Source organism: Halichoerus grypus, chromosome 3, assembly GCF_964656455.1.
Source record: "Halichoerus grypus chromosome 3, mHalGry1.hap1.1, whole genome shotgun sequence".
Lineage (NCBI taxonomy): Eukaryota > Metazoa > Chordata > Mammalia > Carnivora > Phocidae > Halichoerus > Halichoerus grypus.
Window position 1 is genome coordinate 153,403,305 of NC_135714.1, and position 14,914 is coordinate 153,418,218.

The 14,914-nt window shown below is 47.3% G+C and overlaps 1 protein-coding gene across 8 annotated transcripts in view; it reads right to left on the minus strand.

Moving 5' to 3' along the window:
• MSRA (methionine sulfoxide reductase A) overlaps positions 1-14,914 on the minus strand; it is a 482,141-nt gene that overhangs the window by 46,610 nt on the left and 420,617 nt on the right. For 7 of the 8 annotated variants that reach the window (XM_036106015.2, XM_036106014.2, XM_078069454.1 and 4 more), the window contains one exon: positions 6,976-7,748. The exons of the other annotated variant lie outside the window; for it this stretch is intronic. In XM_036106015.2, the coding sequence (XP_035961908.1) occupies positions 7,584-7,748 (165 nt within the window). In that variant the 3' untranslated portion in view covers positions 6,976-7,583. Of the gene's footprint in view, positions 1-6,975; positions 7,749-14,914 lie in introns of those variants that run through there. 8 annotated transcript variants of the gene reach the window in all.

Sequence of the window (14,914 nt, forward strand, 5' to 3'; positions counted from 1 at the left end):
CAGACCCAAATTAAAGCAAGACAGAAAGGAAGCCTATTATTTGTTACAGCTCATTCAGGACTCCCAGGACACAGAGCAAGATATAGAAGGGTTGTTTGGATCTGAAGGAACAAAATGATATTTAGCATAGGCTGTCTTAGTCAGACAGTTCTAGCTGCTTTAACAAAAATGCCATAGACTGGGTGGCTTAACAAACATTTATTTCACAGTTCTGGAGGCTGAGAAATCTAAGATCAAGGTGCCAACAGATCTGGTGACTGACAAGGGCCAGTTTCCTGGCTTGTAGATAACAACCTTCTTGCCCCATCCTCACATGGCCAAGAGAGTGAGCTCCTGTCTCCTTCTCTCCTTATAAGGGCACTAACCCCAACATGAAGGCTCCACCCTCATGACTTAATCTAAACCTAATTACTTCCCAAAGGCCCCACCTCCTAATTCCATCCCATTGAGGGTTAGGGTTTCAGCTTATAAATTTTGGGAAGACACAAACATGCAATCTATAACACTACCTTTTTGTCTTTTGACATTCATATTCACCCTTATCTTTTGTCTGAGTAAAGAGTTCATGTTCCCTACACACACAGTCCCATTAGCAAATTTTTCATATGTCAATTTTGTCATAACTTCATATAAGGTAATGGGGTAAAATGGAGGGGAAAGAGGACAATTAATGTACCTAAAACATAACATGAAAACTAAGTTGGTAACACAATTTCCTTCTTGTACCACCCATTTCATGGCACCCTTTCTCTCTGCCAGCAAATCAGATGGGCAGAGTTCTTTGCCTGCTGGGTGGTCCAAACCTACTCCTGTTAGGGCTGAGGTCCACATATAATCCTTTCTCCCACTGTTTCCTCTTGAAAGTTGAGATCATTCATCTTGATTAATAGGGGAACTCCTTTATACCTCTATTGGTTCATTGACTCGAGGAGCCAAAAATGTCCAGGGGAGAGTTTCTATTCCATGTTCAAAGGGAATCATGAATGTGTTCTCTAATGGAAGCATTGATCCCTCGAGCACTAGAAACTTCAACATATTGAGTCAAAAGTCTTGAGGATATGAAGCAAAAATTTCTCCAGTGGATTATTTAGTGCTATGATGAGACCGATCACTCCCACTTCCATGTCTTGGTTCCTGGACCTATATGTTCTGGCTCAAGGAGAGACAGTAACAAATATCGGATGCAGATCTAAGTCATACATCACATCGAAAAAACAACATCTCAACTTTATAGGAGGTTGCCACTCAGCTGATGTAGTAAACAAGCCTTCAGCAGGCCATTCCACAATTTTGTCAAGCCAACTGCTTCTGAGTGATGGGGAATGTGGTAAGATCAGTGAATTCTATGAGCAGAAACTCATTCCACACTTCTTCCATTATAAAATATGTCCTCTGATTGGAGGGGTTGTTGTGGAGCATTATACCATAATTACAGAGAAGGCATCCTGTAATTCCACATATGGGGTGGTTAAAGGAGCTCTATGAACAGTGATGCAAATGAATATATGGAATATGTGCCCACCCTGTGAGCATAATCTCCTCCAATACAAAAGGTGAAAATAATTAAAATGCCACCAGGTGATTGGCTGGTCCCTTGCACCCCTCCACACATGTGCCCTACCATGGATGATTAGGACCACACTGGGGTATTCACCTCTGGCTACTCAGCACTAGGGGGTCACCAGATCAGACTTAGTGAGTCTATGTTTCTGAGTTCATGCATAGCTTCCATTACCACCCTGTGGCCATTGTGCTTGTGAGCTCATTAAGCGAGCAGCTGTGTGGTTGGGGACTCTCAGGATGGGGAATCTTACCACTTGCCTACTGACTCTAAAGTGGATGGCTTCTCTTAGACATTTATTTGGAACATAACTACTTTCACATTTGTGCCCAGTCTAAGAGATTTATCCATATTATTTCCCCCTAGACCTCACTGTCCTCTATCTTTCAGTTTTCTTCTTTCCTATTCCCTGACCATTAGCCATTGCTCATGAATCAATATAGATACATATTCTGGCTATCCCTCCTTTTTTTTTTTTTTTTAAAGATTTTATTTATCTATTTGACAGAGAGATACATAGCGAGAGAGGGAACACAAGCAGGGGGAGTGGGAGAGGGAGAAGCAGGCTTCCCGCTGAGCAGGAAGCCCGTTGCAGGGCTCAATCCCAGGACCCGAAGGCAGATGCCCAATGACTGAGCCACCCAGGTGCCCTGCTATCTCTCCTTCTATATGAAGTAGATAACCAAATGCACTGCTCAAATTTCACCCCCTGGGAGAATTTTCTCACCACTGTTGTCCAGGGCAAACCAAGTGATGCTGCAATGTGGCAACTATCTGCTTCTGGCTACAGGCAGCCTACAGTAAGAGCTATCTATAAACCAGACCCACAGTTTTCTCCTTCCTAGTTAGTCATAAGAAGCTCCCTATGAGGTCAGAGGTGTGGATTAAAGGAAAGGTAATGAAAAAGTTGAAGTAAGCATCCTGTGAGTCTGAGTCACCTGACTTGCAGTTTATTCACGCTTTCTAAAACTGCTTCTGAGCCGTCTCATGTGCACAATTTCCACTTAAAAATAAATTACTGCTGTGCACATTCAATTTTGCGGTTCAGATAGCCAGACGGTACCTAGGTTATGATGGATAGTATGAGTTGCCTACTTCTCTACCTGGGCCTGGTAGCAAGTCAGGGGTTACTTTTCCATGGAGAAGGGAAGAGGGCATAGCTTTATTCCTCGAGCCCTAGGGTCTACACTGTGAGTCTCCTACTAAGGTTTGCCAGAATTTCTCTCCAACATCTCTGTTTGCCACACATATATTCAATACATTAGGGACTGCTATTGGCAAGGTGGCTTGTATGTCAGCTTAGATCTGCTGGGGAGTCTTTTCTTGCTCTGGGTCCATCTCAAATCTGGTGGGTTATCCAGGGTTATCCATAGTTCACATCAGCCCACCCAAACGTGGTTATCTGTTGCTTCCCAAACCTAAAGAGGTCCACTAAATATTGTGTCTCTTTTATCATGATGGGTAGTCCAAGATGCAGTAACTTGTCTCTCATGCTCCAGATCACCAGACACTTAGAAACTTAACCAATGTGGCAGTCCCTGAACTTTTGGGGGTAAAATCTCCCACTGTCTAGGCTGCTTGTTCCTTCCTGCTTGCCAAATCCAATTCATCTAATGTCATCAATGCAATGAGTCAGTTGATGTTCTGTGAGATGCCAGGATGATCAAGGTTTCTTTGTATGACGTAAAGTAGAATTGGCACAGCCTTGAGACAGGACAGCAAAGATACAGTGACGACCCTACTATGTGAAGGCAAACTGCTTCTGATGGTCTTATGGTCTTTACTCATAGGGATAGAGAAGAAAATATTTGCTGGGCAAATAGCTACATATGAGGTGCCAACGGCTATATTAATTGTTCCAGTAAGTATATCTGGTGCCCTTCACATAATTGGCATATTATTAAGTGTGTAATAATCTACATGCATTGCCCAAGACCTATCTAGCCTTAGCATCTGCCAAATGGGAACAAAACAGGGATGTGTGCCCATCTCAACCTCTGAATCATTTAATTTCATATTTTAAATTCCCTCAGAGATATTATTTTTTCTTTACTCAACTGGGAGTGAGGAAGCCTGGGGATCTTTATTCCATGAATCAGGGAACTGAAATGGGGTTTTGTCACTTATTAGGTATATCTATCCTCCTTATGTTTTAATAGGTTTTATAATTTAGGTGTGGTAGGGCCAACAGAACATGAGATGACTGCCATTATAAAGAGAGTTTGTTATTCACAGAGCCCGTGAGGAAGAGGCATGCCATGCCATGGGGAGGCTACCAGGGTAAGCATCAGGGTCTGTCAGGAGGCAGAGGGAGAGGGGGGGACTGTGGGCAAGAGTCTTTATGTGGTTCCCAAGGGAAGGAAGGGGTGAAGCAGGGTAAGCAGATTTAGGATTAGCTCATTTTAATAATCTTAGCAGGCTCTGGGGCACAAGAGCTGTCCCTAGCTGTCTGGCTCCTGGTGACCTTGGGGTGTTTAGGGCAGGTAGATAGTGGTCTGGAGTGTAAGAGCCTGATAAAGGAGGTGAATGGGGATGTGAAGTCTGGATTGGTTTATATTTGGAAAAGTGCCTCTGGGAGGAAGACTCCTCCCAAGGAGAGGCAGAGTCACAAAGGAGGCAGGAAGCCAAGGCAAGGTGGCTCAGGAATATTACAGGGTTGTCCAGACAACGTATGTCTAACATATGCATGCAGGGAGATGTTTAAAGCATCAAGTTTACAGAAGCTAGAAACATAGTTAATACACATTAGGCATACTGGGAGTGAAGAAAGAACTTCAAGTGTGTTACTCAGACCCGCTAGACCCACTGTGAGATAGACTTGGAACAACACCCATTCGATCAGTTGGTCTTTATAAACCCCCACCCTGCCCAGGAGACCATGGTGGCAGGTGTCCCAACACATCAGTTTATAGCCAGTAAATAATAACTCCAAGGAGACCTGGGTTATTTCCACTTCTTGAGTAAAGAGTCACTTGGGTAAAAGGCCCTCAGTTTCCTCTGGGTAAGGCTTAGGGCAAGATTCAAAGTATATACCTCTTGAAATGCTGCAAGGTCCTTCCTCAAAAGGACCTGGCTTCCTTGTCATTTTTTATTATGTTCTGGTACGACTATAGAAGAAAGTTGGTCTGAGTTTAACCCAGACTCATGATGCATCATCCGCATTTCTCTTTTGCATCATTCAGATCATTATTCAGTTCTTGGGGGATACATCTGTGCTTAGTTTTCACTGCAAGGACACAAATCCTTATGTGCCTCCTTCAAATGTCACTTCGGAAATTCCTTTCCTCTTCCTTTACCAGATCTCCGTATGTCAGAACACCCCGGCATTTAATCCTCTGAGCCCCTCTCCCCCTCTACATTCCTTCCTAGATGATCTAGTTTCACACCTCAAATGTCATCTATATACTGGTGGTTCTTAAATTTATCTTTCCCAGATCCCTCCCAGGCTCCAGAACCTCACAGCAAACTGCCCTCCCTCACATTTCCATGAGGATGCCTGAGAAGCACTTCAAATTTTGTGTGGCCAAAATGGATTCATTCACTGATCTCTCTTCTGTCTACTCCCTCACAAATAAATAACTCCACCTTCCCTCTAGTTGCTCAGCCTGTGCAAAAAAAGGAGAAATTTAAAAATCCTCCAATGGCTGTCAATGATCAAATAGAACAAACAAACAAACAAGTTCCATTAACATGTTCTTCGAAGGTTCTGCATGATCTGGCTCTTCCTACCTCAGATACCTCTCTCCAATACTCTTCCCCAATCACAGTATTCCAGCCCTACTGGCTTCTCCATTTCTCAAACACTACAAATTTCTCCCTGTCATGGGCCATTTATACTTTCTGGCTCTTCGATGTGGAAAGGTTTTCCTGCAGGCAACCAAAATGGGGATGCTGAGACTGATTAGGCATATCTCCTCCATGTATGTATTCTCCCTTTTAATAATAATTTTTTAATAGAAGTATAGCTGACACACAATATCACATTAGTTTCAGGTGTACAACACAGTGATTCGACAACTCTACATTCTGCTGTGCTCACCACAAGTGTAGCTCCCATCTGTCACCATACAACAGGATTACAACACCATTGACTATATTCCCTATGCTGTACTTTCATCCCCATACTTATTCTCTCCATAATTGGAAGTCTGTCCCTACCTCTCACTCCCTTTCACCCATTTTGATCATTCCTGTACCCTCGGGCAACCACTAGTTTGTTCTCTGTATTTATGGGCCTGTTTCTGCTTTTTGTTTCTTTATTCATTTGTTTTGTTTTTTAGATTCCACATATGAGTAAAATCACTCTGACTTATTTCATTCAGCATAATACCCTCTAGGTCTGTCCATGTTGTTGCAAATGACGAGATCTCATCATCTTTTATGGCTGCATAACTTTCCGTTGTGTATGTAGGTGTGTGTGTGTACACATCAATCACATCCTCCCTACCATTCGTCTATCGATGTACACTTAGGTTGCTTCTGTATTTTGGCCATTACAAATAATGCTGTGATAAGCAAAGGGAATATATATATTTAATATATATATATATCTTTTTAAAAATTTATTTATTTGAGAGAGCGAGCACGAGCAGGGGGAGAGGGAGATGGAGAAGAAGACTCCCTGCTGAGCACAGAGCCCAGTGTAGGGCTCGATCCCAGGACCCCGAGATCATGACCTGAGTCGAAGGCAGACGCTTAACCAACTGAGCCACCCAGGCGCCCCTATGTATATCTTTTTGAATTAGCGTTTTCATTTTCTTTGGGTAAATACCCCATAGTGGAATTACTGGATCATATGGTATTTCTATTTTTAATTTTTCCACAGTGCCTCAGGGCACAGAGGAAATGCAAAAAGGAAAAGAAACATGTTAAATCCATGGGGAACAATGTATTTCATAATCGCCTCCTGCCCCCAAAGCTCTGCTCTCCTCCCTTATGTTTGTGTTTCTCCTTTGCATCAATCAGTTAACTTCCTTCTCTACCCCCAGAGGCCTTGTGTAGAGACCAGTGTAGACCAAACCTCTCTGTAGGTAATTCCCCAGCCTCTAGACACAACTTACCCTATCCTATCCATCATCTTCACATCACCTGTCAGGACCTGTGATGATCTTATTTGTTCATGTGATTGCGTGTTGATTGCTTATGTTCTCGCCCCTTGTCTTGAATATAAAGGCTCTTAAGGGCAGGGACTGCACGTCTGTTCTAATTAGAAGAGCACGTGATGTGGCAGCTGTAACAGGCATGTGGCAAAGCGCTATCATCACCAAAGGCACCAGGAGCCAGAGGCGTGTACCTGTTTCCCAAAAATTTCAATCAAATTTCCCATTTGGGGGAAAGTCGTTGCGAGGTTTTTATCTTACAATACTTAGAAACATCCTGCCTAAAAAGTAAAAGACAGATGAGACATGAGACAGTTTGTATTAGACTGTAGACTTTTATTAGAACAAGCATTTCTCATAGCTGTAAGCAAAGCATTAGAATTCATCGAGCTAACTTGCATCTTTTCCCTGCCCCAGGAGGGCCGAAAAGGAGAGAAAGCCCCCTGTGCATCTAGGCTCAGTCGAGCAAAATATTGCAGTGAATGATTCATTGAGGCTATAAATGTTTGCAGATGTTAAGGCACTGGAGGGCATGCGAGGTGGGACAGGGTACAGTTCCCGGGTCCAAATGCCTTATCTTGTCTGACAATCTCCCAGCTTCCTTCCCCAGCTTCCGCGGCAGGCACCCAGGCCCAAGAAGACGGAGCACAGCGTATTCATGATCCTCATTCAGACCCCAAGCAATCCAAAGAGTTCAAGCAATGTCACAGTTCAACTCCCACCATAACTTAGTAGAAGATAAACTGCATGTTATCAGCTTGCCATTGCACTTCATGTAATCAGACCTCATTAAACCAGATTTTCCTGACTGCCTTCGCGCTTTGTGCACTTCAAAAAGCCACTGACCTGAGCCACAAAAGCATTGCCCAATTTGTTGAAAGCATTTTGGCTGTGACTTCAAGGGCTGACCACATGGGGAGAAATTACTTTTTAACACCCAGCGGACAGGACAGTCCGGTGCCCCCGAGGCCGCAGTACCCGTCGCGGTTCTTGCTCAGGTACTGCTGGTGGCACTCCTCCGCGTAGTAGAAGGGTTGGCCCTCCCGGATGTCGGTCGTGATCAGGCCATAGCCGTGCTCCGAAAGAACCTGGGGAGAGAAAGGCGCCGTGAGGACTGGATGCTGGGCAGAGAGGGTCTGAAGGATCCGGGTTGGGGGTCCGGCCGTGAGGGAGGCAGACACGGGTGGCTTGGGGTGTGCAGTGGGTCCTTGTGGGCCCGAGCTCTGCCGCTTCCCAGCTGGGTTATTCTGGGCCAGCTCCTAGCGCCCCATGCCTCCGGTGACTGGGACCTGAAATCCCGTTTTCTGACTCTGTAATTTGCATTCTACTCATTACACCAGCGCTGCCCCCGGAGCGGGCTGGGAGCCCTGCTTTGGGCCCCGTGGGTCTGTGTGGAAGGGCCCCAGGGCTTCCCGGGGGAAACAGCAGGGCCATGTGGCTGCCTGGCTGTGCTGGGAAGAATGGGCCTCCCTGAGGGCACTGGAGCAGGGCTGCAGGAGGAGGGGATGGAGGGGCAGGGGCAGGATGGGACTGGCAGGGCTGCGGCCCCAGCCCAGTGCTGTCCCCTCTGCTGCCAGCTCAGAACAGGCCCCCTGCCCACTCACAGGCTGGACCGAGGAACCCCCACGCGCTGGGGTTCTAGGGAGCTCGGGCCCTGCCTGGGGGCCTTGGACAGCAGGGGGTCATCTGGGTCTGTGCTCTGCCACTCCAGCCCCAGGAGCCTGGGGACTGAGGTCAGGGAAGGACGTGGCCTGAGGGCCTTTGTGGGCTCATCACCGCCCTCTGCGACCTACTTTAAGGCCTGGTGGCATCTGCTGCCAGGGAAAGAAACAGACACGTAAACACAAGTGGGGGAGGAGAGCGGAGCTATTTGGGGCAGGAGACAGATTAAGAAATAGACATTGTTCCCCATGGATCTTAGCCCGTTTCCTTTCCCTTTTGGATTTCAGCTGTGCCCTAATTCTTCCTTGTTGCAGGCTGCTCGGGGCATTTGGGCACAAGGCTACAGAGACTCGACCCCGGGTTTGCGGATTCCATTTGGTCCTGAAGTGCCAGGCAGAGCCCGGACTTGTGCTCACATGAGGGATCTGGCCAGTCTTTGACTGTTGGTCCATTTGAGATGGAGTCTTCCCCTCTGCAGAGCAAGGGGACTCCGGTATTAACATTCGGCATGATTCACTGCTGCCGTTTTCTCCCCGAGAACTTTCCCCTTCTTCCTGAGTCTCCACCCAGCCCTCTGAGCCAGAATGAGGCAGACTGAGGATCTGACGCCAAGTAGGCCCAGGATGGTAAGGGACAGGATCCGTGCCAAGGCGGGCGGTTGGACCCCAAAGCTCGGAAGCAGCCAGTTTCCTTACAGGGGTTAGAAATGAGAACGAGGAGCCATTCTGACTTCAGTTTTGACAATTTTTTGTAAACGAGCAATTATCGAGGGCTTACCATATGCCACACTCTGTGCAAAGACTTCACAGTGTTAATTTTAGCCTCCCAACAGCCATATGAAGGAAGGACTATTATTATCATCCGTATTTAAAAGCGCACGTCAGAGATTGTGTCTTGATCCCTGACATTCTCAGCTCGCCCTGATACTGCAGAAGCTGGAAGCTTGGAAAACTACATTTCCCAGACTCTATTGCCAGGGGCAGTCCAGTTGAGATTTCACCAATGAGAGAAGCACACATGAAATTGGGCAGAAGAGAGGCCATTATTTGCAAGGTGCAGCCATGAAGATGGGCACAGGTCTCTCCAAAGAACAGACGGAGACTCTGCCAGCTCACCCTGACAGTCGTGGACGGGCGGGCCTCAGGCAAAGTCACAAGCAATGACTTCTAGCAATTTCTGTACCTTCTTGGGATCCCGAAATGCAGTGGTGCTGTTCCCCGACCTTCCCTCAGACAGCCTTTCTAATGACTCTGGAAGCATCAATTGCCTTTGTAAAATCCACCCTCCTGCTTGAAATACCTTGAACGCTCTGTTTCCGTGACTGATCTCCAGCTAACACAGCAATGGGTTCCAGAATTGTTTTCAGGGACCAAAACCTCAGTGAGGATGAGAATCTGGAAGGGTTAACTGTCCCGGCCAGATTTAGAGTTAGAGATGGCCTCACTGTGAGTGAGGAGCGGGTCAGTGCCCACGGGGTGTAGTCGGCATTTACTTAAATTACGGCTAGTGTTTGCCTGTGAAGAAACATCCGCTGTAGGAAGGCTTTGGGACCCTAGGTGGCTGTGACAGTGGACTATTCTGGTGAAGACGATAAAGCACGAGGTCTATGTGGTGCGCTGGCTGCTTCAGGCCGCCCTCGAGAGCTCAGAGAAAGAACAGGATATAAGGTCACGACTTGACTTTCCTGGCCCGAGTTGAGAGAGGCAGAGAACTTCCAGGACTGATTTAAAATAATCTGTTTCTTGTAGCTGCATTCAAATACCAAATAAAAGGGGCCCAGCTTTACCAGTGGAGTTGACACCCTCACTGGTCAGGAGCCCAGAAATCATGTGCACATGGGATTGCCCTCAGAGAGCTCATCCAGTCACACTGTTGCAGACACCGTGTATGGAGAGACACTCCCCTCCGGTTCTTACCCGAGATATTGCATGCAGGCTGACGTGAGTCTTCCATATTCTGATGGGACCTCATATTGGACCTCAAAAGCTTCCTGGCTATGGCCACACTGCACAGGAGCTTGCCCGCTGTCGAGATCCTCTGCGCCTTTCTCTGTCCCTCACCCTCAGGGCCAGGACCCAGCTCCCGGGTCTGCCAGGGTCTCCAAGCACTTGCCTCATCCCCATCCAGGCTCTGTCCTCTCTGAGGGTGACCTCCTCACACACGACTCACCCTATTTCTCTTTCACAAATGGCCATCCTCCTTGTATGCCCAAGGATGGCCTTCCCGAGACCCCAGGGTTCACAGCTGCTGACTCTAGAAGCTTCTTCACTGAGGTAGAGAGGCCAGTGCCAGTGAGCACTACTGCCCAGGCTCCCTCCTCCTCTCCACACCAGCTCCCACCACAGCAGACCAGCACCCTTTCGGGGGAAGGTGACTGTGGGGGCCCAGGCAGTACCTGGCCTCTGCCACAAGATGGCAGACACCTCACTTTTATTTGCGAGGAAACAAGAACAAACAGTGATGAGAACCCACAGAAAACAGCTCCAGGCTGCCCTCCTCACCTCCTGTTAAGCTGGGACATTCTGGCTCATTCTTGTTGGGGTGGGAGACAGCTGCCGGAACCACGGGGCCTGGGGTCAACATTGCCCCCTCCGCACTGGGCCGGCCAGCCTCTAGGCTGAGGCCCTCCCTGAGCACAGGGCTGTGTCCTTAACTCTCACTCTAAAACTGGGGAGGGGGGACAAAAACACATGAAAGAAACTGGATGTAAAAGCAGAGGGAGCAGGAACCCCCAAATCCTAACCAGTGTCTGGTTTTCCTCCTTCTTCATATCCCCCACCTCTGCTTTCTCACACGCAAGGCTGCGGGGGCAGGTCAGTCTCCTCAGTGCCCCCAGGCCTGTCTCCTGGAGAGGTCTCACCAGACACACACGGCTGGACGCAGTGATGGGGGTCCCCAGGGCCTGTCTGCTTCAGACCTGGTCGGTGCCGGTTGGCTTTGCCAGTCCTCTTTGCTCTTTCACTCTGGCCCTTCCACTGCACTGTTTAAGCTACAGGGTTGCAGAGAACAGGAGTCGGGACCGGGACTGATTATTGCTGGTAATGGCACCTCCTTAAACCAGGCAGCGAGGCCTTTCCCGATCCCTTAGGAGAACCCACCCGCCCTTCCAAGCTGGGTTCTGCTTCGCCTCCTCAGCCTCATGTCCCTCATCTTTTTCTAACTCTTTCCTTTCCCTCTCTGAGAACTGTTTTTGTGGGTCATATTAAACTTTACACATTTCCTGAACATTCCATTCCCTTGCACACAACCTCCTTGGAATGCTCTTTCTTCTCTTTCCTATCATGTGAGCTCCTACCCATCTCTCAGCACTGAGATCAAATGTCCCCACCTCTATAAAACCACTCCTGAGTCTATAAGGCAGAAGTGACTCCAGCTTCTAGGCTCCCACAGAAGGACTGTCCCTGTTAGCACTTATGACATTATACTACAATCATCCTTTGTTTCTCTAAGCCACTCCCTCTCCCTTCTGGCAATATACGTACTAGACCGTGTGCTCGCGAGTATGGACTGTCTTCTTCCTCTACCTCATCTCAGTGCTTCATACAAAATGAATGAATGAATTTTAAAAAAACAGTTGAGTCTTGGGATCTCTTGGGGATTCTCTTCACCTTAGCGGCTTCTACTTGGGGTCCTGCTGCTGCCTCAAGCCCAAACACCTCCTTGGGGACCTGGGAAGGAACCTCAAGAGGGAGCTTGGGGACCAGGGAGCTCAGGCTGTCACTCTCCTTGTCACAGACGCCTGGCCAATTCCATAGGGTAGGTTTACTCTTTAGACTGTGGCAATGCAGTGGCTGTGTCCATACAGGGGGACCAACAATCTTGCCTAGAAGGATGACCTCAGCGTCTCTGACAGCTCCTGAAAAGCCTGTTCACTCTTCTGGGGGTGGGGCGGGAGGGGGCGTAATGGCGGGGATGGAGAGCAGCAGGAAGTGAGAGATGAAGACTGGGTTACAGATGATCCTTCTGGCCCCCAAAGTCCACTTGGCCCCATGCACAAGCTGTTCAGGGGCTGGTGATGCACCTCAGTCTTCTCCTATAGCATCGCCTACACCAGGTGCCCTAGTCAGTTATGGGGGTGTCATGAATAACGTGCTACTAATAATGGCTAATGTATTGATGTTTCTGAGAAACTTACTTTTCCTCCATGAATTAGGGCAGCTGGAGGGCTATCCCAATCCAAGCACCACTACAGCTCTCTTGCCCACTACAGTGGGAGGGAAGGGAGTGTCCGGAGAGTTAAACTGGGGTGGCACATAAGCCACAACTGTGTGGTCTCTTCCACTATCTATGAGGGGGTGCCCACGCCGATGGTACCATTCCTGATGACAGAGATGATGAATCACATCACCTACAAAGTTTGCTGGTATCTTCCAAAAAGGAGGCTGTACCCATGAAAGTGTGTTGCCCATAGGAAAATCACAGCAGATAAAGAGCTGAAAGCAGCTGCAGTAAATGCTCTGGCCTGAAGCACAGAAGTTGGGGCAGCTTGAATCCCTGAGGGGCCCCCAGGCTACAGGGCCCTGCCTCCAGCACCAGGCTGATGCTCCCCAGAAGCCTGTGCTCTTCCTTTGGGCTCTACAGAGCCACCCTGTGGTATGGGGAGTGAATGCAGGTCATCAAGGCTTTGCCTGGTCAAAGTGACCGCCAGGTTGGCTCAAACCTCCGCTATGGTTTCAGATCGCACATTTAGATCTTTAATCCATTTTGAGTTTCTTTTCTGTGCATAGTGTTAGAACGTCGCCCAGTTTCATAAGGGGTTAATATCCAAAATACATAAAGAATGTATGCAACTCAACACCATAAAAACAAATAATCCAATTTAAAAAAGGGCAGAAGACATGAACAGACATTTCTACAAAGAAGACATACAGATGGTCGACACACACATGAAAAGATGCTCAACACCACTTATCATTAGGGAAATTCAAGTCAAAATCACAATGAATTATCTCCTTCTATTTGTCAGAATGGCTAAAATAAATAAGACAAGAAATAACAAATGTTGACGAGGATGTAGAGAAAAAGGAACCCCCTTGTGCACTGTTGGTGGGAATTTAAATTGGTGTAGTCACGGCAGAAAACGGTACGGAAGTTCCTCAAAAAATTAAAACCAGAAATACTATATGATCCAATAATTCCACTATTGGGTATTTACCCAAAGAAAACCAAAACACTGAAAGATATATGCATCCCTATGTTTATTGCAGCATTATTTACAATAGTCAAGATATGGAAGCAGCCCAAGTGTCCATCAATAGATGAATGGATAAGGAAGATGTGGTACACACACACACACACACACACACACACACACACACACACACACACACACAGTGGAGTATTATGCAGCCATAAAGTAGGATGAGATCATACCATTTGTGAGCACATGGATGGACCTGGGAAGTATTATCCTAAGTGAAATAAGTCAGAGAAAGAGAAATATCACATGATTTCACTCATATGTGGAATTTAAGAAAAACAAGTGAATAAACAAACAAAACCCAGAATCAGACCTATAAACCCAGGGAACAAACTGATGGTTGCCAGAAGGGAGGAGGATGGGGAGGCTGGGCAAAATGGGTGAAGGGGGGTGAGAGATACAGGCTTGCAGTCATGGACTGAGTGAGGCACAGGAATAAAGGGCACAGCTAAGGAATACAGTGAAGGATATTGTAATGCATTGTATGGTGATAGATGGTAGCTACACTTGTGATCAGCACAGCAGAATGTAGAAACTTACTGAATCACTATGTCTTACGCTTGAAACTAATGTGACATTGTGCATCCACTATACTCAAATACAAAAAAAAAAAAATTAAAACTCCACTATAATGTTACCAGGAAATCACTCTCTTAGTGGTCAAACACAGGGCTCAACTAGTCCTTCCCCTCCCCAGGCTCTAGGGCTCGGTCCCCACTGCCACATGGAAAGCCAGCCCTGCATGCCCCCTCTGCTGGGTTCCTCAACCAGGACCAGCTCCAGAGGAAGGAATGATCTGGGCCTGACTCCCCTACCCCTCATTTTTCTGTCTCTTACTCTTATTGACTCCATTATAATTATCCAAAGCTTCTTGTTTGTGGAAATTTTTTTCTTGCTGATATTTTTGGAGGGAAGTGGGACCCAACTAAAATAACCTACATCTGTGTGACACCTGGATCAGGAAATCTCTGGAAGGTCACCTAATAAAATTGATCAGTCGTGCTTTTCTTACAGATTCTTACTTCACCTTTTCCTTAGATGGCCCCAGAAAGTCCCCTGTGCCTTTATTCTTACATCCTGTTCTTCCCAGAAGCAGTTTTTCTATCTGTAAAATGGGCACAATACCTAGCTTGCTGCTACTAGGAGGATCCCAGAAAAGGCACAGAAAGCGCATGGCACTCTGGCACATTTTAACTACATGACAACACTGGCTTCCTTTACCCTCAGCCCCCATGCTGGAGGACAGCTAGCCCACCCACCCTGCCCTCCTAAAATAGGTCTCCACGTCCACCCGCCATGCTCTCCCTGTTTCTACAGCTGCGCAGTTGACCTCTGGGGGGCAAGAGAAAGAGGTGATCATCAATAAGCTATGGCAGAGCTCCCCCCCAAAAC